The sequence below is a fragment of the Manis javanica genome, chromosome 7 (assembly GCF_040802235.1).
Source record: "Manis javanica isolate MJ-LG chromosome 7, MJ_LKY, whole genome shotgun sequence".
Classification (NCBI taxonomy): domain Eukaryota; kingdom Metazoa; phylum Chordata; class Mammalia; order Pholidota; family Manidae; genus Manis; species Manis javanica.
This window is the reverse complement of record NC_133162.1, coordinates 33,115,501-33,142,814: the sequence shown is the minus strand read 5'-3', so window position 1 is coordinate 33,142,814 and position 27,314 is coordinate 33,115,501. Positions and strand designations below refer to the sequence as shown.

The 27,314-nt window shown below is 42.0% G+C and overlaps 1 protein-coding gene across 2 annotated transcripts; it reads left to right on the top strand.

Annotated features, from left to right (window-relative positions):
- The first annotated feature begins 4,649 nt into the window (after positions 1–4,649).
- SLC35G1 (solute carrier family 35 member G1) lies at positions 4,650–14,110 on the top strand. Of its 2 annotated transcripts, none has more exons than XM_037015777.2 (3): positions 4,650–4,929; positions 8,962–9,070; positions 11,097–14,110. In XM_037015777.2, exons 1-3 carry the CDS (start codon positions 4,761–4,763, stop codon positions 11,833–11,835), a joined length of 1,017 nt encoding a protein of 338 aa, XP_036871672.2. In that variant the 5' UTR covers positions 4,650–4,760; the 3' UTR covers positions 11,836–14,110. The 2 variants fall into 2 exon arrangements, with proteins under 2 accessions (XP_036871672.2, XP_036871671.2); XM_037015776.2 differs by having other exon boundaries at positions 8,890–9,070.
- The last annotated feature ends 13,204 nt before the right edge of the window (positions 14,111–27,314 follow it).

The following is a 27,314-nucleotide window of genomic DNA, read 5'->3' as shown; positions in this document are numbered from 1 at the left end:
TCCCAAGCTGACACTCTACCCATTAAACACTAACTCTTCATTCCCTCCTCCCACAGCTCCTGGAAACCACCATTCTGCTTTCTGTCTCTGGGAATTTGACTATTCTATGTCCCTCATATAAATGAAATCATACAGTATTTGACCTTTTAGGTGTGGTTTATTTCACTTAGTGAAATTTTTTCAAGGTTCATCCATATTGTATCATGTGTCAGAATTTCATTCCTTTTCAAAGCTGAATAACATTGTACTGTATGTACATATACCACATATCTATCCATCTGTTTGTGGACACAGGTTGTTTCTACCTTTTGTCTACTGTGAATAATGCTATGAACACTGGTATAAAAATATGTTTGGTTACTGCTTTCAACTCATCTCGAGATATATATATATACACACACACACACATACACTAGAAGTTGACTTGATAGAACATAAGGAAATTCTGGGTTTAATTTTTTTTGAGGAACCAATCCTGGCATTTTTTTCCTGCTATAGTTCCAAAATCAGTTCTTACCATCTATTCAAACAGTTATTTTGCCTCTCCAATGTGTTATCATACATTTATGCTAAACTACCTCTCTTCTGCCTGATCCCTTTTTCATTTCCCAAGGTATTTAGAATTATGATCTTATTGCTGATTTTCCCCAAAACACAAACATTGGACCTCACTCCTTGGAACAAACTGCCATTTTCCAAATCATAAACTGCATTAGTTAAAAAAAGTAAGAAACTAACTTTTTAGGGGAGAAAAAGAAGATTTTCAAATCAGTCCAAGATACCAGTCTGGTATGAATACTAGGAAAAGAGAGTTCCTGATTTACAAATATCTCACTAGGAACATCTCTGACATGCATACAGTAGTGGAAATTAGGAGTCAAATTTCTCTTGCAGTAGCTAGGGGTCTCCATCTGCGGCCACTGGAAGATCTCAGACTCTGTCTTATTAATGGGATAGCTAGAAACCACCTCTCTCCTAGTGCATCTTCCTCTTTCCTTCTTGCTACCAGAACTATGGGAGGGCCACCCCCCCTGTGGTTACCTGGCATCACAATAAAAGTTCCTGTTCACACTGGAGGGCTGAATTCCTTCAGAAGTAGAAGAATTTTAGCTGGAAAACTGTATGGTTTTTCCATATAGAAGCAATGCTCTTTCACATGTAGTCAACAAATCCTGTTCACTCCATCTCTTAGCTACCTCAAAATCAAACCTTCCTCCCTGTCTCCCCTGTATTGAAGTGAAACCCACCTAGACAACTGCAATGGGCTGAGCTGGTCTTCCCCACAGTCAGGGTTTCTGCTCCACCTTTCATACTATGGGGGAAATCCACCCTAACCAGCTCAATGTCATTATCACTAGTGCCTTGGAATAAGAAGGCTCAAAGAATTTAGCTAATTCACACCTCCGCTGTATGGAGCTACAACAGAGCGCTATCTTACTTCTAGCCTGGTCCATACTTTTCTTACCAGTTGCTTTTTATGTTTGCATGGCTCGTATTTGATTAGCAAACAAGAATGATTGTGACTGAGGCCGTCCATATCTCAAGGTGAGCAGCAGAAGGATAAAGGGATAAACTGCAAGACCAAAATCATCCCATCACCCCTTAGTCATCTTAGTCAACACTGGTATAGTCCCCATTTTCTTCTCTTTCTCTTCAATCTTTTTGAGAATGGTATTGAAAGTGAAGTAGCCAAGGTACTTCTTGCTCAAATAATCTGATTCTTTCCTGAGTACACTTCCTAGCCACTATTTTCACCATTTGAATAGGGAGACTAAAAGGGTTCCTTGACCCAGTTCCACTGTTGGATGGAAGAGGTTTCCACACACCAACAATTCTCTGGATATCGACGTGGTGCCCTACAATTCAACTAAATTCTAACACCATTTACCCAGAAAGAGCATCAAATCTCACAGATTCAGGACTCAGCCCTACAAGGCCACCCATCACCCCTTCAGATGCCAATCACAAGTCCAGGTACCTCTGTACAACTCCCCTCCTTGGACTTCAGACACCAGTTACAAGTCCAGGTTGTTACCTGTACTTCTGACCAACCGACTATAAACCCCCTTCCTGGCTTCCATTGATTTGCTAGAGCAGCTCACAGAATTAATAAAAATATTTTACTTACTAGATCACTGGTTTATTATAAAAAGATAAAATAAAAGGATATATATACGTTTATATATATGTTTTATAATAAAAGGATATAACTCAGGAACAGCCAGAAGGAAGAGATGCAGAGGGCAAGATATGAGGTAAGGCTGTGATCTTCCATGCTCTCTCCAGGTGCCCCACTCTCCCAGCACCTCCACGTGTGCACCAACCCTGAAGCTCTCTGACCCTTGTCCCTTGGATTTTATGGAAGATTCATTACATAGGCACAGTCAATTAAATCATTGCCCATTGGTGACTGAACTCAACCTCCAGCCCCTCTTTTCTCCCCAGAGGTGTGTGGGTAGGTGGGTCTGCAAGTTCCAAACCTCTACGCATAAGGGCTGGTTCCCCTGGCACCAGCCCCCATCCTTAGGTGCTTTCTAAACTCTCCTCAGGAACATAAACGCAGTTGTCGTGAAAAGAGGCTTCTTATGAATAACAAAATACTCATTTCACCTTTATGGCTCTGAAGCCATTTCAGGAACTAAGGACGAGAGACCAAATATTGTAAAAAAAGATGTTCCCGTTGTTCTTACCGCTCAGGAAATTCCAGGGGTTTTGAAAGCTGGGAGCCAGGAACTGTGGAGGAAGAACAAATACATTTGAGAAATAGATATTTGGTCATCTGAATGACCAATTACGTATTTCTTAAAAGTCATGATAATCACAGGGACTTTTCAACCCTCTGCAAATTTAAATCTCAGAATGTAATTGTGAAACTGTAGTTAATTTCTAGATGTTTAGAGAAACTTCTTGGTTCTTGCTTCATCATCATGATCTGCCACCCTCACCACCCTGCCGAAAACTTCCCCATTAAAACACTGCCACCACCACCAACAAAATTGGTTGCAAATACTTTTATGAGCAGCCTTAAATTCTCTTTAAGTCAAAGCAAAGGTGAATGTTAATTAAGTTAGAATTCAAGAGGCCATTTGTCCTGGTTGACCTAGGGCAGTCCCAGTTTATGCCTACTGCCCTGTATTAGAGGAGCTCTCCCCTTCACTCTAAAAAAGGGCTTCCAGTTTAGTGGATAAATTATATGTTAGCCCTACTGTGAGTAAAAATGTAGTATTTCCAGAATAGGTCGCCTGGCTTTAGTATATCTGCATATCAATAGGCGTTCAGAGGAGGAAAAAGTACGGCTTTAGGTCATTTGCATATCCTCAGGGGTGGAGAGAAGTTCTCCATATCAATGGGTAATTACCTGGGCGAGGAGGGCTTATCTGTACCTGAGAGGTGAGGGGGAGTGCTGATTTTGCTTCTGCCAGAGCAGGAAGAGAGAAACGGTCCTGGACCGCACTTTGTAAGCAATAAACGGATTTTAAATCTTATTTCTCCCTTTGCCTGATTTCGGTTTTTAGAGGTATTTTTCCCCGGGATTTCCTCTCCCTGGACTTACACCTACTTAAAAATACACTTTGGTTTTACAGTAAAATGCTTCCCAGGTAACAGTGGACTTTTGCCCACATCACTGCAATTTACTTGCACAGTTCTCAAAGTAGGTAGGGAAACAAACGTTATCTCTATTAAATAAATTAACAAAGGCTTCAGGTAGTAGGTCGTGACTGTTCAAAGTCACACAGTGACAGATTTAGAGCCAGTACCCAGGCCTCCTAACTCCAAATCCAGTATTATTTGTTCTGCTGTCGACCACTTCAGAAAAAATACCTGAGTAAAGGCAGACCTCACTGTCTTGGTAACCTGCTTAAACATGGACCTAGAAAAGTTTAGACAGGTTCACCCTTGTCCAGAAACTGTTCTTTCACATTTAAAGCAAGCAAAGAGATGACAGAAGAATTACATAAAGAGGCTATTAGTGAATCCTGGGGCCAAATGACATATATTTTTTACCTGGTGTAATTACATCAGATTATTGGAATCTTACACCTAACCAAGTTAGGATGTCACAGTTAACCACAGAGAAGAGAGGAGGAAAAGCAAAAAAAAAATCAATAATGAATACCTATTGTTACAAAGAACCTATAAATGGGTTCTGCCCTGTCTTATAGATATATTTTCCCTATGTTTACGGGCTAATTCTTTAAAAAAAAAAACAAAACTAAAACCAGTGGAGTTCTACCCTCCCTGGGTAAGGGGCAATGAGACCACAGAGGAAAACCCCTCAGTCCCTCACAGACAGGCACAGTGCTTGGCAAGGGCTGCAGGGTATTGCAGAGGTGCTGAATGCGGCGCCACACCAATACATAAAGGCACACTCTCCTAACCTGCTGGCGGCCTGGCCCAAGAGAGGACCAAAGGACGCGCGGGTCCCTCCCTGTCTCTGCTAAGACAGAAAGGAGCCCAGGTGCCTCGGAAAGCCTGACTCCAAGCCGCCGGCCAGTCTAGCCCGACCGCAGCAGAGAGGTGGACGCCTTGGCGCCGGCCGCGGGCACCACAGCCTGACAGGGCAGACGGCCGGCCTCGCCCTGCTCAGGAGGGTCGGCGCTGAAGGTAAGAGGGCAGCGGAGGACAGGCGCGCTCGCCCCGGACGGGAGGAGGGCTGCGCGCATGCGCCCGCCGTCCCGCTGGCCGGAAGAGCCCGGCGGCCGAGCCGCTGTGCCGGCGCCAGACGCCGTGGCGGCCACGCGGAGAGCGCCGGCTGCGCGATGCGGCCCCTGGACGGCACCGGAGAGGCGGAGCCGCCGGAGTCCGGGCTGCCGCTGACAGACCACGCGCCCCCGGACGCCAGCGAGGAGCCGGCGGCCGCCGAGGCGGAGGAGACGCCCGGTCCCCGCAGGGGCTGGCTCTGCTGCTCCTCGCCGTGCGCGCAGCCGGGTGAGTGCGGGGTGCCGACCCGGGCGCTGGTTTCGCCTCTGACGCGGTCGGGAGGGCGCCCGCAGGCGGGGTCCCCGCAGCCGCGGGCGGGGGCGCAGCACGGACCGCGCCCCCCGTCCGCGCCCTGCCCCGAGCTCGGGAGAACCCCCGAGCTGTCACCTAGGGGACTGCAAAACAGAATCCTCCTGTGCCCCCGCCGCCACGAAGACCGGAGAAAGTTTCTGAGTCTGTTTGGAACCGCTTTGGGATTCTAAAACTGTTCCTGTGACCTAAGGGTTGGGCAGGACGGCAGAGGCAGATGGCTGCTCGCGGCGCCCTGCCTGAGGTCGGAGGTTGGGGCTCAGCGAGAGGCCATCCCGCAGCCGGCCGAGGTGGGGAGGAAGCTAACCTTGAAAACTGAGCCCCGTAGTTAACGGTGTCCCCCGAAGAGGAAGCTGACGAGCATGGAGTCCAGAAAATGTTTGTCCTCAGAGTCTTAGAATCTCGAGAAGGCAGAGTTGAGTGGGACCACTGGTTTTTAATCTTTTTGGGTTATGAGGACTTCTTTTTCTTTTCCTTTTTTAGCAGCTAATGCAAAATGAGGCAGAGGCACAATCTTACATTGTTAAGAGGTTCACAGACCGGTCCCCAAAGCCAGGGACCCCGATTGAAAAACTTTTGATCTTATTCAACCTCTTCCTTGACAAACGAGGAAAGTGAGGCCCAGGAAGGTGAGGGCTTTGGGGAAATTTTGCTTTGTTTTCTGAAGAAAATGGTGTATGTGGGTGAGACAGCACCAGGGTTAGGATCCCAACTTGCCAGAGACCCAGCCTAGGGCCCTTTCTACTGACCACATTCTTTCTTGAACTCCAGTACCCATCTAGAGCAGCTTCCTGGAAGAAGAGGGAAATAGGCAGAAAATCTTTAGAGACAAAAGTTACACAGTCTGCACCACCTCATCCTCTGGGTCGCCTCCCCAAGTTTCTACACCTCTTACCCACCCCACTTTTTCTCTCCTCTCTGCACTTTCCCCAGTTTAGAGAGAGGAACCTCAGGAATGTGATTCTTGCTCCATTTTTGTCCTAAGTGCTAACAGAAATGATTATTTATGCATGGGCTGGTGCCTCCAAAGCAAGGTTTGCCCCAAGCTGGGTTTGCCCCAAGCTGGGTTGATCAGATTTGCAACCTTTGAAGAGAGCAGTTTCACTATGGCTAAATGTCATTCTGGTGGAATGCCAAGTCAGTCCTTGAAAACTCTTAGTTTCCCCTGTTTGTGAACAGAAGAGGAATACTGTATGCTCAGAGAGCATGTGGCAAAACAACACACTTACAGGTGATTGCATCTAGGAGTTTTGTCTTTTTACTTCAAAGGAAGTTGCCAACAATAAGACTTAGTTACTGTAAGGTGACCAGATAATATTCCAAAAACAGGATTGTCATAGAAACACTTTAATCCACTGTACTGTTGTTGTTGAACTTGGTGACAGTCTCATTTTAACTTTTTGATCCAACTGAATATCTCAGGAAAGCTCGTGTTTAAGTTCAGGTTGAAACTATTACCCATTTTTCTTACATTCTTGGATAACCCTCACAGACAGCATACAGCTCTCCTAAGACATCTATGTATTTTCTTGAGACAGCATGGACCTTAAACTGAAGCAAGAGTTACCATCTTGGGCCTGTGCCTCACATCCCCCTGGAAGGAGTGAGTTCTCTAGGGTAGCAGTGGTTCTTAAACCAGTGGAGCTTTTTTAGAGATCCTGTTTCAGGGGTAGGGCTTGGGAATTAAGGTTTAAAAAGTTACTCATTTGTTTCTAATCCCCACAACTCAGGAAACTGTATTGTGGCCACTTACTTATTTTGACTTCTTTAGAGTTGACAAATTATTAGTTATGTTTGTATTGGAACATAATCATGGAAGCACATTATATTAACATGCCTCTTGGATTATGCTACTCTCTTCCTCATCTCCATTGACAGAGAAAATTGAAACTTATCCAGTAAGAGACTGAGGTTTGCCTGAGTAGAACCAGTTCTCACCCTCATAACAAATCACATTCAACTACACCTTGTACCAGCTGCCCTGTCCCAGTCAGAAATGGACCTTAAGTGTTTATAGGCAAGAAAAAAATCAGTGTATATGTTTTAAGGGAAAAGATAATCAGAGCTAGGAGTGTAAAGTTAAGTTTTAAAAGAGTTAAAGTATGTTAAGTTAAAATATTCCTGGAGAAAATTTTAAAAGTTTAGGTTGGAGAAGATTCTTGAAATATAGACCCAGGGAGCTATTTTCTGTCCTTGACCTTCCTGTTCTGTTCTGAGGGTGTAGGTTCTATGTATGGGTTGGGTTTCTTTTAAGAAAACTATTTTATTTGGACCTGAATTCTGAAATTTCAGAAGCTGAACTCTCAGGCTGACCACATCCAAGACATGTATTTTGTGGTGCTTAATTTGGAAGTGTTCTAAAGCTTCCTTCTCATAGGCTGAGTGGGTATTGGCAGTTTGTTTCTGCAGTATCTGAACAGAATAAGGAAGGTTCTGTCACGTGTACCAGATAACCTGTAACATGATGACTAGTAGCTACAAATCATTCACTTCACCTTTGCACCTTAAACAGGAAGAGGTGACCAGAATGGCATCTTTTACTACGAAGGTCAGGCTGTAGAATGCCCCCGGAAAGACCACATTGTTATACTTTGATCCTGATGACTGTCACTTGTGGGCGAAGGTTTCTAGCTAACATGAGGATATCAAAATCGATGTTTGCATTTATCAGAGAACAGCATTTTAAAAAATTGTTATGCAGTGCTGTCCTGTAGCTGAGTAACACATTGTAAATTTCTAGATTGGGATGGTAATCCTAGTTTTACTACAAATCGCATGTCCCACACATCCTTCAGCTCTGCTATGCTCTTAACTGATGAGGGTCAGCTGTATTTCCTTCTTATTCTCTCCTAATTTTTGTGTTTGTTTCAAAAAGGAAAAAAATAATATATATAATCCTCAGCGAGTGGCCAACCTTTTAGGGATGTCCATTTTGCTCTCCTGAATGACAGGGGTTGAGATTAAAGTTCTACTACTGTCTTAGGAAACTAGCAAAATGCTCATACAGACTGTTAATAGATTAAATACTTGATGCCTGAAGAAAAGCAAAAGTTTCCTAAGTTCACATCAAGGCAAGAAGTTGGTATTAGATGGCAGTTCTAATAAAAAAAATTTTTTTAAGCACATCAAGGTCAAAGGGGTAGAAAACCTAGCCCCTGCCCTCAATGGGTTTATGCTGTGAGTGGAAGATGAGTCATAAACCATGGAAAGTTAAAAATTCGATTAATGGTTTAAATTACAAAAGAGAGAATCTTCCCTGATTGTGCTGTCACCAATGGTGTTAGACTCTGGGTCTGTCCATGAAGTTCTCTTGTGCTGTTTCATTCAGCAAATATTTATTCAGGGTCATCCATGTGCCAGGTATGAACAAGACAGCTGAGGTCCCAGCCCTGGAGGAGCTAATAGGCTTGTGGGGGAAGTTCAGATAATCAACAAGTAGCCATATAACGCAGTTATAAACTGTTTTCCATGGGAAAAACCCACATTCTTTATAAAGTGCAGTTCACCAGTGAAAAGATTTAAAATACCATTTGGAAGCATTTTCTCTAGCCATCTTGACAGCATTTCTTAAGATTTCTGTCTTGGCAAGCTTTTTGCTTATCTTCATACGCAAAGGATGATTCTTCAGTGAGCCAAAGAGAAGCTATTTTATAGGATGAAACCATTAAAAAAAACACAGGCTTAAATTGGTGCCCTTCATCTAGTGGGTCTTCATTCTTGGTGGGAAAAATGGTTCAGGACCAGAAAATGGATATGCTTAGGAGGTAACATTTTTATCCTGTTAGCCATGAACACTGTTCCATTTTACTCAATTTCTACGTGAAAATGATAAAACATACACTTGGAAGCAAGGACTAACCAGAATTTAATCTTTTGCAGAAGCCAAGAAGAAAGCACCCTGTCCTGGACTTGGCTTGTTTTATACATTATTGTCTGCCTTCTTTTTCTCAGTGGGCTCTTTATTTGTTAAAAAAGTGCAAGACGTCCATGCTGTAGAAATTAGTGCATTCCGATGTGTGTTCCAAATGCTAGTCATTATCCCTTGTTTAATATACAGAAAGTAAGTATTTACCTGAAAAGTAGAAAGTATTAATAAATGTGAATCTTTTGACCTGCTTAAATTAATTTCTTTAGCATATCTGCCTTATCCCTATCATAGATTTACGAGTTCCTCCACCTTTTGTCTCTGGTTAAAGAACAGTCACAGGATCCACCCACAGAAGATGCTGTCATAAACACAAACCACATGCCCAACAAAAGGGGAGGAAGAGATTCAGTTATTCTCTACCCACCATTTTGAGAACAAAGCTTTCCTTGTATAATTCCCCCCATTTTGTACCACCCTTCCTTCTTTCCTTTGGAATAACTAGTGTTTAGAAGAAAAAAGTGAATGAAAGGAAGTGGTAGTGTCTCCTAGTTTTCTAGGAGAAACCTAAGGTTTCTTTAAATAAAATAGGCTGGTCTGCTCCAGGGCAGACAGAAGGTTACAGTCGTAATATTTAGGTCTTCCCTGTAGGCTGATGTGGGAAAGAGAAAGGAAAGCTTAAGCAAGGCCTTTTAACTACTTTCATGTTTGGTGTTCTTACCAATGAACTAGAGGGAATGATACTCTTTTTTTCTCTACCCTGCACCTCAGTTGCAAGGGTCAAATCAAATTGATTATAGAACAGAATGCTTTAATGTAGAATGTAACAGTATATGAAAACTATTCTTATTCCCCATCCTCACTGTTCTCTCCCCATGTAGCTCCCTTCCCCTTCCATATGGAACTTCCCCCATCCACTCCCCAGGTTTAAATTGTACCTTCTCTGCACCATTATAACCACTGCACTCCTACGTACTTCAGACTCTGGAAAGAGAGGCCAGTTGGGTCCTTGGTGGCTTCCTGACTCTTTCTCTGGAAAAAGATGTTTAAGCCCCAAATGAAAAGCTTCAGTTGCTTGCTACCAAAGTCTCCTCTGTTTATGACATGATGCAGATTCACAAAGACTTTCACTCTGTACCCCAAGGACTTGGTGAAAAAGGTGAAAATTTGCTAACATCAATGTTGCCCAAAATTCCTGTGTAAGTGTGGACAAGTCACAGTATTTTAGGGAATTATGGTAAGACTTCAGAGATTTCTAAGGGTGGCAGCAGACCACTGATGCTAACACATCATTTTTCCTGTTTTGATGTAAAATTATTGGCAGGGGAAGGCACTTAGAAGAATTTTCTTAAATCCTTGGCACTAATCTGTTTTGACCCATTGTATGTTTCACTATCATGGAAGGCTCTTATTTTCTCAAAGTAAAGACCAAAGATGACCACACTTTCATTTCTAGCTTCACAGACCCAGGGGTCCCCATATCAGGCCTACGTGATGCCCTAAAGATATCTAGCCCTGCACAGATCACCGAGTGTACCTAGCCAGGAACTTAGACACTCTGCTGAGTAACTATTTAATTGAAAAAAAATTGAGTAGTATTTATTATACTTATCCAAATGCTACATGTTGTTTTTCTTTGCATTTTAACTTTTCCTGCTGTGAAAAAATAAAAAGTTATCTCACATTCAATAGCTAAAATAAATCTAACATTGCTTCAGCTTTTATAGAAAACCATAAGATTGGGAATGTACACTAGCCAGGACTAAGTTTTCTCATACAGGGCAGCTAAATCTGGAAATTGGGTTTATTATTTTAAAAAATCACACATATTCATTGTACAAAATTTAGAGAAAATGGTTACAAAGAAGAAAAATTACCTGTGAACCTGCCTATCAAGGTTTAACCATAATGAACATTTCAATATATTTTTCTTTTTGTCTTTTTTGCATGTATAAACATAGGGAAAATATCTATTTGCTGAATTAAAATCATACTATTTATGCAGTTCTCCTGTACTGTTTTTGCTATACCGTCATTGCATGGTCATTAGCTATACCTAGAAAGCATTTCTTAAAGGTGTATAATATTCATTTGTGGACATTACCATAATTACTATACCTTTTTTTTTATAGGACTTTTAAAATAATGTTTCATTAAAAGTTGTGATTTTAAAACAAATAGCAAGTTTGTTTAATATGCATCCCTTCGTTTGAATTTACAGGACTGGGTTTATAGGCCCAAAAGGTCAACGAATCTTCCTTGTTCTCAGAGGAGTCTTGGGTTCCACGGCTATGATTCTTGTATACTACGCTTTCCAGTCCACGTCCCTGACTGACACAATTGTTATCACGTTTAGTTGTTCAGTATTTACAACTATACTTGCTTGCATATTTCTCAAGGAAAAATACAGCGCCTGGGATGCTCTCTTCACTGCTTTTACAGTCACTGGAGTGGTCCTTATTGTGAGACCACCATTCCTGTTTGGTTCAAGCACAGCAGGGATGGATGCAAACTATTCGGTTCACCTGCAGGGCACGTTCGCAGCACTGGGACATGCCTTGTTTGCTGCCATGACTCTGGTTATCCTGAGAAAGATGGGGAAGTCTGTGGACTACTTCCTGAGCATTTGGTACTATGTGATACTCGGCCTCGTTGAGAGCATCATCGTCCTCTTTGTATTAGGAGAATGGAGTCTGCCGTACTGTGGGTTGGACAGGCTGTTTCTCATACTAATCGGGCTGTCTGGTTTGGGGGGTCAGGTGTTTATCACGAAAGCCGTTCAAATAGAAAAAGCAGGGCCAGTAGCATTAATGAGGACTATGGATGTGGTCTTTGCTTTTATCTTTCAGATTGTTTTCTTTAACGATGTTCCAACATGGTGGACGGTGGGGGGTGCTCTTTGCGTAGTGGCTAGTAGTGCTGGTGCAGCCATTCGTAAATGGTGCCAGACTTCCAAATGAAGTTATTGCCGAAATGTGTGTGGGATTTTTTTTTTTTTCAAGTACACTATCACCCAGTTCAGACACACCACACATGCCTGGAAAACCTGCTATTTACTTTGTTGATTATATTTAATAAATTTCACAATTAAAGTACCATTTTTGAATATGGTATGTCTTTCATTAGTTAAGAATAGTCAGCAGTTTCACGTAGCAATTTTTTTTTTTTGCAGTTTATTGGTTTGGGTTTATTTGTTTAGGTGTTGTTGATAAGAGGGCAGACCATTAGATTAAAAAAATAAAATTTTTTTTATGACTAGTATAAATATATAATTTTTATTTGGTACTGATGGGATATGAGTGGGAAAGTTAGGTGCTCTTTTAGCACTGTAGAGGCTAAGAAACTTATTAAGAGTAATGCTGCTATAATTAGTACTCTTTTTATAATTCATTTGAAGCATAACTCTAGGAGGCTAAAGCTGCAGCTTGGAATAGGTGCCTACTTTAATGGTGTTAATACAAAGTAGCCTTATTCTCAAGGATTTTGTAATGATTATTATTCTTTTAAATTGTATTTGTGCCTTTTCATTCATAATGCTAGATCTTAATACATAAATTTTCTTAAAAGTTTTTAAATCACCAAACTTGGCTAATTGTTTTCTGTTACAGTAGCATTGGCAATGGTAGCTTTTCTATAATGTAAGTTGGCCTCTGTTTCTTGAAACTGCACTAAGTTTTGCTTACCTTTCTAAGATTTCAGGTCTTTAAATTACAAGAGAAATCTTGGCATGGCCAATGTGTACATTTCCATCTGGAAGTGTTTTCTCCTAACTAGAAATGTGATATTCTTTAAATTCTCTTTGAATTTATAGTATGATGTCAAATAAAATTTTCTCAGGATTTTATTAGGTTGAACCATAAAAAATTGCTGAGATTTTACCTTTTTAACTTAAAAAAATCATGACTCTTATGGTTCACTAATAGATACCTCCCTTACTCTCTACACCAAATACTTAGATTTTGGAATATGTGTTTTTAAAATAACTTTTTAAAGTACAATTATTAAACTTTTTTTTGTAGTCTTTTTCCCTTAAGGAATTCTATGTAGTAATGCTTCGTGTTATATGTTAAATGTAAAGAACTGTGAGTCCATGGTTGATTGATTTTTCTTGTTTCTCGAATAGAAAAGAAATCACTGTTAAAATCTAGTATATCAGTATGATATTAAATGTCAGTGCTGTGTCATGATACTAATGGCATGAATTCAAACAATACATTTTATATCTGCAACTTCGTCAGGCCAATATTCTGCAGTTAAAGGGAGAATTTAATATTTAGGAAAGCTTAGAAGGTTAATCAGGAAGTAGAGAGTACATGCAAATGATTCTTTGTCACAATGAACCCTTTATTGGTGAGGCTGTCATGGTCTCCAACTCTTACTATGTCAGACCTAGCATCTATTATTTTAAGCCTGCAGATCTGAAATGATTGTAGGCTCTTTCCCACCCTTTCATCAGTTCCTCCAAAGAAAAAAAGAGCTTGGGTTCTGAGGTTTATGCCTTGATGAGAAAGACTCTTTTCCAGTAACTCCCAAGAGGGTATGTTTGGCTTGCTGATTTTCTGAAATGCTTCCCACCTGACAAATCCTAAGTGAAGTCTTTTTAGAGTAGTCACACTATGATTATAACGTTAGCCTAATGCACAATATTAAAGTTTAGAGTTGGAAAAGCAATATGTTGCAAGTATCTTAGATAATCACAGAATTGGCATATTTTTTAGTTTAAAGGTTAGAAAACACAGGAGTCATGCTCCACAGATACGGATGCTAGGGAGGGGGACCTGCCCAATACGGATTCCCATTGTCTTTTCCTCTCTCTTAGCTCTATGATAAAGTATGAAAAGTAAACCACTGCTTGAGCTACTTACAGTAAATTAACTCTCAGGGAGCCCTCTCCTGGTTCTTTACTCTGCACAATAAAAGAACTGTTGGGACCTTGAAAGTTGAATGCCTTTAGGCCAGGATGCTAAAGACATGTTTTATTTCAACAGTGTGGTGTAAGTACTTGAATGTCACACTATAAGACCAAAGTTGGAGACAATGTTTCTTCTCCCAACTTCTACAGGATGTAATTCTTAAACACTTTTATAATGTCCGAGGCATATACCAGGATATGTATTGTAACAATTAAGGGTGTGTGTATTTTGCAAAGATTGTAGTTTCTATATCTTACAAATGAAAATATTTTCATAACTTGTTTTTATTTTGTAACTACTAATAAAATTAATATGAAAGCTATATTTCTGTTTTATGATTATAGCAAATATGCTAGCTAATATAACTTATTTATCAGCTTATTTTTCATCCATGTGCTTCAAAATTCATTTTACAAAGATTGACCTCTAGCCATTCAGCTGTGATGTAATCTCAAGGTTCAAACTGTTTATCTGTCCCTCTGATAGTGTCACATCAAATCCAGTATCTCTAAAATAAAGGCCCAAATCTTCTGTTCCAGTGTGGCCTTCATTGTTCTAGACCCCCAGGGCTTGGAGCAGCTTTGAACTCTGCACTTCCTGGAGTGTCCGTCTTACTGTCTGGTGGATTCATTATTTCCTTGTCATTCCTAGTGCTACCATCTTAGTCCAAGATTTACCACCTCACAGCTGGATTACCAACAGTATCCTAATTGAGTAACTCAATTTTAGACTCTTCCATTCAGATCCTTATCTCACTGCCAGACTATTTTCCAAAAGCCCCTTCTTTCATTGTTGTGTGGTTCTCTTGAAACCACAATGATGTCTTCTTATGCACTACATCATGTCCAGATTATTCATATGGCCCTATTCCCACTCTTCCAACCCGATTTCTCATGTTCCAATGCAAACTCCATACTCAGATCAATCTCCCCACCACCTCTGACACTGAGCAGGAGATTCCTTTCTTTGTGTTCCCTGCTTTCTTTGCCATTGAAAGCCTCCTAACCACCAATGGTTCAGCTTGAGCTTTTGTGTCTTCCACTGTCTCTAGCTTCTCCCACCCACACTAGTCTACCTTAGAAGAGGGGATAAAGCACTGGATTAGGGGGCTGAGGATCTCAGTGTGGTTTTACACTTTCCAGCTGGGCAATTCACTTAATGTACCTAAGCCTGTTTCCTTCATTTGCCTCGCTTATTAGATAGAATAATACAACTTGCCCAACCCATGTTAGAAATGAGTGCTATTAGGAGAACTTGTAAACCATAGAGGATACAAATACTAAGTATTGAACTATGGTTACTGCTTCAGAGTTGAGCATTTACTCTCCTCTTCAAAATGGTTCCTATGCCAGTATCTTTATTCCTGAGCAGTCTCACCAGGAGCCTGTAGGAACAGTCTTCTAGATTTCAAACCTCATTTGTCTCCCTCCTGCTGGTATGGAATTTCCCTGTTGGACAACTCTCATTTCCTGGCTCATCTGCCCATTGGGACTGCCAAGGGTCACCAATCTTTTTATCTTCATACAGGTGTTGCCACCTTTTGAATTCTTGCTTTAACTCTGGTCCTCTGTTGCACTTGGTTGTGGCTGAGGAAATGAGCCTGATTCTCAGTGTTTCCCATGCACTATTCTCTACACCCAGTATTGCTCTTCTAGCCTTTTATCTATTTACCCAATAAGCATAATTAGTCTTGAGGGTAATCTAGTAGGAAGAGAGCCAGATGCCCTTGGTAACATGCTGGCCTCTAACCTAGCTATATGGGGCCATGGTCAGTACTGGGCATTAGAATTTGGTTGTTAGGGTTTTTGTTTAGGTACATGAAGCCTGGGCATTACTCCAAGCACACTGCTACATGGCCCCTTTGGTTCCCTTATATCTAATACAGCTACTATTCATTTAGAATCCTACAAGATGCCCTATCAGGGACTCTGACTCACAAAGAAAGAGCCAACCTGTTTTAGCTATTTGAACATTAGGTTTGAAGAGCTGAACTTGGAAAACCAATTCATAGACAGCCCATGAAATTGACATTTGCCATCATTTCCTAGAGATTGGGGATGGGGCTTTATAGAAAGAGGGTAAGGAGCAGACGTATCTGGTGTGAAGGCAGGGCAGGAAATGTACCATAGAAAGCTAGTACAGAAAATAGATTCCACTGGATTCCACAAACTCCATGTCGGCTATTGTCTATTAAGTCAGATTTGCAACAATATAAAACAATGCTATTCTTCTAATTTTTAAACAGCTACTTTTCATAAGAATGTTATTTATGTTAACATATAATGGAATCATTTTTAATAAACATTACTTTTTTTCAATTTTGCTTTCAAATATGGCAACTAGTATAATCTACATAAACAGGAACTCTTTGGAGTTCTCAATAATGAATGCTTAAGAGAATAAAGGGGTACAAGATCAAAGAACTTCCTAGCTGCAAATTTTGTAGAGTCAACAAATTTGAAACGTCAACAACGGTTAAACCCATCATCAAATCTAATTTCTTTATGAGGCTCTGACAGTCTGAAATGCAGCTAGATAACAGTTTGTAAATTAGAAACAACTTTAATGTGATGCTCCATTTTAGAATTGCGAAGTTAAACAAGTCTAAGTCTATAAAAGAGATCCAAGTGATCTACCCAAGAGAGAGCAAAGGAACAACAAGCGATCCAACTGTCCCATGGTCAGAGAGTCAGAGAGAATTGCTTCTATTACTTCCTCTGTTGTGTTTTCGTTCCGTTGTATGTGAATTTTAGAAAACTCAGAAGACTGGTCACTTGCAGGTAAATGTGTGCATTGGTACAACTTCTATGAAGGGCAATTTGGCAGTATCTATCAATTTACAGATAACATACTTTTTCACCCAGAAATTCTGTTCCAGGAATTTATCTTAGAGATATACTTGCTTATTGCACATGTGACATGAATGAGATCATTCACTGCAGCATTACCTATAATAGCAAAAAATTAGAATTAGTCTGATATTGCTCAGTAGGTTACTGGTAATATAAGTAATGGTACACATACAAAATAAAATATAACACCATTAAAAATAAAGATGAGCAAAGGAGGTTTTCACATATGAGTGTGGAATGATCTTCAAGACTGTTGAGTGAAAAAAGCAAGATTCAGATAGTAATACCGTAGAGTATGTGATCATTTGTATAAAGAGGGGGTAAAGAAAATATTCCAAGAGGATACACAAGCAATTGGTAACACTGGTTGCCCTTAGGGAGAAGTATTTGGTGTCTGAAGGACAGGATGGGAAGAATACTATTCACTGAATCCTTTTTCATATGTTTGAATTTCGATCCATGTGGACATACTGTCAAAAAATAAACTCGTGGAACAAAAACAAAAAGGAAAGGAGAAAAAAGGGGGGTAAAAGTGAGAGAAACACATACATATGTACACACGTATGTTGAGAACTGCTTAGTGCCTTAATCTGAGCTATCACCCTGGCTCACCATTACTGGCTTCCTTTCGCTTTCCCTTTTTTTTTTACCTCATCCAGTCTACACATCAGACTTAATTTCCCACATGCTCAGTGACTGAAGGAAATAGAAAAAGAAAACCTGAAGTTTTTTTATAGAAGAATATCCTCCAAGGTCCCAGAAAGCATTGCCCAGCCCTAAGCCAAATATCTGCCTTTCCATAGTACCAAGATTATTTTTACTTGGACAGGAAATGAACATTTATTAAATATGTCCCATCCAGACCAGGAGCTCCTTGATCTTTTTCTCAGCCCTTGCCAGCTCTGGGAGATAGGCTGATTGGGAAACAAGTTCAAAGAGGCTGAATGGGTAACCTGCTTGGTAAATTCCAGTGCCCTCCTAGTAAATAGTGGCATTGGCCCACTACACTGGGTCTGCCTGACCCCAAAGACTTTGACCCTTCCAATATCCCATGTCACCTTCCAACTGGGTAGAATGCAGGCTAGGGAATCATTGTGATGTTTGTCACTGTAGTAAAAGGATCTTTTTCTTGACTTTGGGATTTGAAGGTATGTAAGCCCTCCTCCTATCTCCTTCCCCCTTGTGTAGCAAGAGCTGGATATGAAGGAATAGAAGATGATGACAACACTGCTTATATTTTAGTTTTATTTATTTCAATCTACATCAATATTTATTGAGTAGTAGCCACATACAATTATAGTCATTGCAAGGAGACATCAAATATTATCAAGCCCTCAAAATGGTCAAAACTAGATGTGAACATGACATATACATAGGACATAATCCATACCCATGGGCTACAATAAAAAACTCAACATGAGATGCCTCCTGAGGTCTCATGCCAGGACAGAACAGAGCTATGCAATGTCACCTAAATATACAAAATTGAATTCTGGGCCAGCCACATTCAGGCCTAACTTCCTCAGTTGTACTAAGAAGATTTCTAAGAGTGCAATACACCAATCAAAAGAAATGTTGGCCAGCCTTGGAAGCAGGAAAGGAGGGTGGCTCTGGGAGACATGTTCCCATTGTAGAGATGGAATGCACCAAGATGGTGAGTTCCCAGACTTTCCCCTATGGAGAAACTAGCTATTAGTTGCCGAGAAGAGTCTGGAGCCATAATCACAGAGGCATAACCATAATCTGGAGCTATAACATAGCAGCAATAACCACTATGTTTTATTGGGTCATTCATATGTCAACTACTGTCCTAACTGCTTTGTTCTCTTGTTCATTGAGTCTTTGCAACTCTGTGAGGAAGACTTTTTATTGCCTTCATTTCATCATTGAGGAAATAGAGGCTTAGAGATGTTAAATGACTTGTCCAAGGTCATATAGCTTATAAGTGGCAGAACCTGGTTCTTAAAACCTGGTCTGTCAAACTCCAAGCCAGTGCCCTTTACTGCTCACCCTAAGCCTGCAGCTGCCCATCTTAAGCTCAAGACTTCTTGGAGGCCTCATGTCTTTTTAAAAAACTCATTCACTGTTTTGCATCCTAATTAAGAATATTTTTAAAATTCATGCAATATCTTTGCATCCTAAATAAGAATCTGTGTGTTTTAGCATAAGTATATTATTTTAAATTACCAATTCAGTTACTCGACTTTTTATTTCCCAATAGTTTGGTACTCTAAGAAGAAGTACCATGTTTATCCTGGGTTCTGTGTCCCCACCGGCACACTGCGTTATAGCTCAGGAACTCCTAAACTCCATTTTAAGAAGCATGGCCCAATGGTCAAGAAGTCAAGCCCTCATGCTACTGAAATTACAAAATCGACCCCCTTTTCCTTTGCATATCCATGCTATCAGTATCCATGTGACTATAATTTGGCTTCTCACATACTTTAAGTGCAGAAGAGAATTGGCCTAAGCAAAAGATTTAGCATCTCATTCCCTAAACTGTTATATTTCTCATTGTATGTAATAAAAATGGCATTGTTTCAAAATCAGCCTCCATGTACTTGGTTATTGTGACCTTCCAAAGAGGTATACTGTATTCCCAGCATCCCTCATCCCCTTTTTCTCAGATAAAACTCCTGTATTAGGGTAATAATTATGCTAGCTACTATAACAATCCCAAACCCAAAATCTCATAGATGTACCAGTAGAGTTTTATTTCTCAATTACCTTACAGCCTGATTAAGTTGTAAGTTATAAGCTCTCTGTAGTCTCCTTTAGGTGGTGACTCAGGACTCCAGGCTCCTTCCATTCTAAGATCCTGACTTCTTAAACATGCAGCCTCCAAGCTCACTGCCGATTCATGTTCACACAGGCTTGGACGTGAAGACCATCGCTTCCACCTACATCCTACTGACCTAAACCTAACGGAAAAGGAGGGTAGGAAATAAGGTTCTCCTTCGTGTTCAGGAAGAGAAAAAGAAAACAGAATTTGGTGAACACATAAAATTGTCTCTGCCATCACCCGCTCCCTTTGGAGAAACACCTACACCTAATTCCCTACAGTTCTGATGAAACTGGTGATGCAAAATCCCACCCCCAGTGTGTACGGAGTGGGTGGGCCCATGACCTAAACTCAACAAAGTCAAGTTTTTCTCTCCTGGGCATTTGAACATGGGGCAGAGTCAGCAGAAAGCACATAGTTGAGTTGTCTGGCCTTGGGTCCTGGCTGCCTAACTCTGTGGTTGCACTGGATCCTGTCCTGCCTAATACCTGGTTGCCCATCACCTTTGACAGGTCTACAAGTCCACTACATCATCCCAATTAATCCCCTATTCATGATTAAATAATACTGATGTTCTTTTCTCTATTTTACAGATAAGAGAAAAAAGATTTAGAGACTTTCAGAGACTTATGTAAAGTCACATAGCCAGCAAAAAGGACAGAGGACAGAACAGGGCACACAGGTCTGTTTGACCCAAAACACTTTCTAATTAAGCTCGTGCTTCCCATTTACAGATATGACAAAACGAATTGCTCTGGACTTCAAACCAAAGATCATGAAGCAGGGAAGGGCCCAAACAAAGCTCAGAGGAACAGCACTTACATCACCAGTAAGGTGTGCCGCCAAACCGGCTATTCCCTGTGAAGGCAAGACACACCTCCCATGCAAATGAAGGAAACAGAAATGAAGGGCTAATACATTTCCCCAACCAAAAAAATTCCATGAGAAGCAATGCAGTGGGGGCGAACAAGGTGAAAACAAAAGGAAAACTACACTAACTGGTACGAGATGTGAGTCTGAACATTAATAAATGGCAGAGTTACCAAAACCTTGGCAGGTGAGCATGCAATTTCAGTCAAGTGAGTGAAAGTGAGTGCCACAGGTCCCACCTATAGGGTTGCCCTTGGAAAGAGGAGAGGAACCAGAGCCTGGATCCAGGTCAGGAGTTTTCTGGATTGACTATGGGAAGCAAATCAGAGGAAGAGCCAAGGTCACAATGGAGGAAAAGGGGATGTGCAATCGTTCAACATGTGCTGTGAGAACACTGCGCTCTGGCCAGCTCTGCACAGGCTACCAGGACACACACAACTGCTCACAGGTGCTCAGCTAGGACTAACCACAACCTTAGAGTCTGTATAAACAGTCCTCAATGAACTGAGAACATCATGCTGAATTTATTGAATGCTTACATTATGCCTTTTCTCTATTTGCGAGTTCAAATACCAGATCATAGCAATAGTGAATAGCCATTATTTGTATGGCTTTGTCTATTTTTAAAAATCTCCTCACTTGGCAAATATAGAAGTTGACATATTGGTCCTCCAATCTTATTGTTTCAAAAAATTTTAGCAGTATATAAAATTTAAAAACCACTGCTTTAGACTCAATCCTTGTCATACATATTTGATTTTGCTTCTTCACCCTGGTATAATTTTAACTACTCTCCTACCCTAGCTCCATGCCCTTGGCACATAAATATGCTCAAGTTTTCTCTAATTAAACCAAATTAACTGTAACCTTACTTAAACTCTTCTCCCTTCTGCTATAGATATACTGAGCACCTGTTTCTTCTTTTACCATTCTTTCCTCAATTCCCTGTTTTCTCCCCCAATTTTTCATACTAGCAATTGAATGTTAACCAATTGTGTAATAAGTTTCTCCACCAAAATAAATATTAATTCAAATCTATTTTTCAATTTTAATGTTTTCCCTTCTGGTCGAATCATTATTAACACAGTATTGCTTTTTTCCTATCAAATCACCTTGGGAAGGCCCAGTAGTTCAGCTACATTATGGGTTAAACAGTCCTTTGTCAGCTATGTTGGGAACTTAGCCAAATTTACATACAAACATATAAGAGAAAAGCCATATTCCAAACTGGCTCTCAAATAAGCTTTGTTTTCCTTTTATCTTTTTATTTTTGACATAATTTCAAAATTAAGAGATGTTCAAAGAATTGTACAAAAGATTCCCATTACCTTTCACTCAGATTCCGCCAAGAGTGAACCTTTGAGAGTAAGTTGCAGATACAATGCCCTTTACCCTTTGTGTTATTCAGAGTTCTCCAGAGACACAAACCAAGAGGAGATGTATTTACATATCTCAAGAGAGAGAAAGGAAGAGAGGGAGAAATAGAGAAAGAGATTTAATTTAAGGAATTGGCTCACACAGTTGTAGGGACTTGGCAAGTCTGAAATTTGTAGGGCAGGCCAACAGGATGGAAATTCAGGCCGACTTCCTATGTTGCAGTCTTGAGAAGTCCTTATTTGGGAAACTGAAATCTTTGCTCTTAAGGCCTTCAAATGACTGACTGAGGCATATCCACAGTATGGAAGATAATCTGGTTTACTTAAAGTCTATTGATTTAAATGTTAATCACTTCTTAAAAACACCTTCACACCAACATCTAGACAGGTGTTTGACCACACAACTGGGCATCATAGCCTAGCCAATTTGGCACATAAAATTAACCATCATACCCTTAAGTGGTCCTTTTGAAAAGCTGTCCGGCACCTTGGCTATGATTTTTCAGCAAAAATAGAAGCAGTGTTTCAAACAGAAAAGCTTTTAAAATTCAGAAATCATTTACAAGAAAGTGATTTTAATGAAGTGGTTTAGTAGTTTTCATGATCAAAGAATGTTGATTTGGATGTCTGCCTGGACTGTACTTCAAGGTTAAAGAACTGTCAAAATACTTTTGAGGCTATATACTCATGATGCCCTTGATTTGGAGCTCAGTTTTACCAGTAGATGTCGCTATAGTCAGATATTAGTTTTGAAAAACCTTTAAAAAATGACCTCATTAGTATTTAAAGGCTATCAGGAGGGAAAGCGAATAAGTTCTTCTATATCTAAAGATGTGTTTGTTTGTTTTTTTAAGAAAACACAATAGACATCTAACAACTATTTGCTGAGCAAATTGATGAACATTCAGTGTATGTTAAGTGTTCTGCCTTGGAACCTTTGTGGTATGTTCTGATAGGTAAAGGCAAGCAGAGTTTGTAACCCCAAGATGTGCCTCTTTGGCATGAGAATGACTTTTAAGCTGGTTATTTTCAAGAAAGTAGAGATTCAGGAAAAGCTCCTCAACTGCCTAAATGTACTTTGGAAAAGGGCCCTGTATCAGGGAAAGAGCTATTACCAGAGAGAACTTTTTTTTTTTAATTGAAATGTTGTTTATGCAATCTTATATTGGTTTCAAATATACAACAGTGGTTTAACTGTTATCCATGTTATTAAATCCTCACCCCACTAGGGCAGTTGCTATCTGTCAATATATGAAGATGTTACAGAATCATTGACTATATTCTCTATCCAGAGACACCTTTTTACCTAAGACACTTATCTGCATAACAGAACAACTTTTGTTTTCCAAGTATATCCTCTATGAATGGCCTTCCTTCCCTTTGTATCCCAACCCTTGCTCTTTTCTTTAGCTCAGGATGCATAAGCTTCAATTACCTGTCTGCCTTTGGGATACCATATTTTTATGGGGCTCCGTACGTATTACGTATGTAGTACATTTGTTTTTCTCTTGTAAATCTGCCTTATGTAAATTTGTTTGACCAGCCAAAGAACCTAGAAGGGAAGTGTTAAAAAAAAACACACCCAAAATGGAGTTACTTTTGTTAAGCCCCATCAAGATTTAATACCTAACATAATTTAACTGAAGTACAGTTTCAGCCTCTCCCAGGAGTGGAATTTCAAACTAATCTATCTGGAATTTCCTGAGCAGCACTAGTGAGATAATCTGTACAAGACCCCCTGCTTTTCTCTAAGGAAAGGTAACCTTGACTAAAATTATCTACTTTTTTAACTTCCTTATCCTACCCTCCTTCTGCCTGTGAAAACCTTCCATTTTGTGCAATTCCTGGAGTACCCTTCTGTTTGCTAGATAGGATGCTACCCAATATATGAATTGTTGAATAAAACCAATCAGATCTTTAAATATACTCAGTTTGAATTTTCATTTTTAACAGAAGAAAGGAAAACTCATCTGCCCCTACATAATAATGTCAGGCGGAAAAGCTTTAGAATTTGCAAAGTAAAAATGATCTCTAAGATACAGCAGACAAGTTTAGAAGAAAACTGAAGGGCCCCCACCAGTAAGATGGCAAACTTCCGGCTTCTCTTCGGGGTCCTCGGTTCCCACCGGCGCCACCTGAAGCCCAATCATCTCTCGCCCCCCTCCCAATCCCAGCACCTAGCCAACAGCCACCAGCCCTATAGAAGTGACACCTCAATCAATTCATGCCCCTTCCTATATAACCCAGCACCTTTCCCTAATAAAGCGGAACTCTCCGGTGAATTGCTGCTGTGTGTCGCTCCTTTCCTTTCATTGGTGCCGAAACCCGGGAGATGGGACACCCCAACTGGGCCCCGTCTTCCCCCCGACACCAGCAGCAGCTTGCCCTCGTCCTCTTTTTCCGGCGCTGGCTCATCACACTCACCACACCACTCCTCTCTGGCCTTTAGGTAAGTTTTCCCCCCGGAGTGGGCCACTCTTCCCCGAGCTATCGCAGTGCCATTGACCGTGTTCGTCCGGCAAGGCCCTGACGCTCGGGGATGAGGAGGGAACTCTCCCCACCTCAGGCCTTCACAGCTGCAGTGGACCCTCAGGCCCCTCCTCCAACAGCCATAAACGCATTCACCGTCCCTTCCATCAGTGCTGAAACTTTTTAAGCAAAATTTCCCCGGGGTGGGCCACTCTTCTCCGAGCTATCGCAGTGCCATTGACCGTGATCGTCCGGCAAGGCCCTGACGCTCAGGGATGAGGAGGGAACTCTCCCCGCCTCAGGCCTTCATGGCTGCGGCGGACCCTCAGGCCCCTCCTCCGACAGCCATAAATCCCTGCCTCAGGCCTTCACGGCTGCGGCAGACTCTCAGGCACCCCCCTCCAACAGCCATAAACGAGGTGACTCCTTTGTGGATGACAACGCTCCCTTTTCCCTGCCTCCTCCTTCTGCTCCATCCACCGAAAACACCTAGTGCTAGGTACCTCGTGACTCCGGCACTCTGCCTTCTTAGGGAAGTCTGGGTGACGACCCACACTTCCTAAGAAATTCCGACTCGTATATGAGTTTCCGCAGACCACCAAGGATCATCGGGGACGCCCTTTGTCTCCTTGTGGTCGGCTTCCAGTCCGAGGATCTCCATTCGTCTTCCCCTGTTTGTCTCCTTCTCTGTCTTTTAGCCATGGGAGCCTCCTCATCCCTCCCTGAAAGTTCACCTCTTGAATGCCTGCTTAAGCATCTGGCTACCCTCTCCCTGACGCCTGATATAAAACCAAAACTTCTCCGTAAATATTGCTTCCAAGATTGGCCGACATACCCCCTAGACAATAACAACCAATGGCCCACAGGGGGAACTCCTGATCCTAACATCACTCGCGATCTTTTTAACTACTGCCAGCGCCTGAAAAAATGGAAGGAGATTCCCTATATCGAAGCTTTCCGCCTCCTCCTCCCCCCGCCCCCTCCCAGGTTCTCCTAGCCTGCAAGCCACCCCCCCCACAGAACCCTCCTGTTCACTCCCTTCCCCTTCTTCTCCTACAACAGCCCTTCTCCCTTCCTACGCCACCATCTCCTCCCCCATCTCACCTCCTCCGCCTTCGCCCCCGCAGATTAAGCCTCAGCCTTTCAGCTCCCCCCTTTAACTAAGTCTAGGGGGTCTCCTCCGTCTTTGCCCTCATCACCTATTTCCCCTGTTAGGGACAGCCTTTGCCTTCTCACATGTTTGTAGGGAGAATGGGAAAGCACCTTCCCCCATGTCTGAACGCAGCATGGGAAAGCACAAGCTAGAGAACAACCGGTGCAGTCCTTAGAAGTTATCTACCCACAAAAACATATCTTGCCAAGACTCCTCACTCTGAAAATAGGGAGACCTTGAAGATGTGTAGAAACACTGCCCCTGCTTCTAAGTATGCCCTTCCCCCACTTGCCGATGTAGCAGAAATGGAGAACAAAGAACATTCTGTTTACGTATTCCATAAGCAATTAACTGGAGCCCTGCTGTAGCTCAGTTAGTAGAGCATGGGACTCTTAACCTCAGAGTCATGAGTTCAAGCCCAACTAGAGCAGCAGAGGCAAGCAGCTGGGCTGCTAGCTGGTGACACGTGGGTCCGATTCTATCTTTCTCTATTTTCTTTGCCCCACTTCCGCACGTCAGGACCTGCTTGAATAGGTGCAGCTAGAACACGTCACTCCCCCACAGAATGAGCCAGAACCCTTCAGTCCCCCTCAGACTTGGTCCCGAGAGCCTCCCAAAATTATTGGCCCGCTCCTTGAGGTAGCAGGATCCAAAGGCATTTAGGAGATTTAGCCCAACTAGAGAAATGCCTAGGTTCCTTTTCCACTGATCCCACGACATACATCAGGGAGTTTCAATAGACCCTCCAGTCTTACAGCCTCACGCATCATGACATTTTCATGCTCCTGGCCAATACTCTCCTCCCTGAAGAGTGTAGACAAGTTTGGGACTTCGCCCAAACCCACGCTACCGAAACCCACAGGACTGACCCCACCTATCCCTCTGGCCCCACTGCTGTCCCGGAACAAGACCCACACTGAGATTATAACACCACCATGGGTCTCAGCTCTCGAGATATTTTTGCCTCCTCCTTAATAGCAGGTCTGAAAAAGGCAGCTCGTAAAGTAGTCAATTTTCAAAAACTCAAAGACATAATTCAAAAGAGAGACGAAACCCCCTCCGAGTTCTTAGACAGACTCAGTCAAGCCCTATTACAGTATACCAGCCTGGACCCAGAAACACCTGAAAGAAGACATGCCCTTATGACATACTTCCTAGCTCAAAGCTACCCCGACATTAAAGCTAAACTCAAAAAGTTAGAACAGGGCCCCGCTACCTCACAGACTGAGATCCTAACAGTGGCCTTTAAAGTCTTCCATAACCAGGAGGAGGAGAAAGAACGCCATAAACAAAAGGCTAATCAGGCGAATTTCCAAATGTTGGCCCAGCTGATAAAACCACAACCTGGGTGCCCCTCTACAAACAAGCCCCCCCGCCCCCAGGAGCTTGTTTCAAGTGCGGAAAAGAGAAACATTGGTCAAGGGCGTGCCCCTCCCCCAGATCTCCTACCACCCCATGCCCCAGATACCACAAAAAGGGCCACTGGGGGTCTGATTGCCCAACCACCCGAAGGGGAGGCTGGACGAACAACCCCCATCCTAAGCCCGCCATAGTGGGGCTGGCAGGAGAAGATTGACGGGGCCTGGGGGCTTCTCGCCCAACCATTTCCATCACCAAACAGGAGCCCAGGGTTACTTTAACAGTAGACGGTCGCCCCATCTCCTTCCTCCTAGATACAGGAGCCACCTTCTCAGTCTTGCAAGAATACCGGGGCCCTACCATGCCAGCCATTACTCCTATAGTCGGGGTAGGAGGTAAACAGATTTTCCCATTCAACCCCCCCCCCTTTTATGCACAATCCTAGACAATCCCATATCTTTCTCCCACTCCTTCCTGGTTATGCCCCAATGTCCCATCCCTTTATGAGGACGAGACATCCTTTCCCTCCTCCATGTTTCCATAACTATATCCACTCCCACAGCCCCCAGTACTCCCTTTCTGATGGCCCTCATAGCCGACGACCCCCCTCTACCCAATGAAAGCTCCAGTTCCGCCCTCATACACCCTGTAAATCCCAAAGTTTG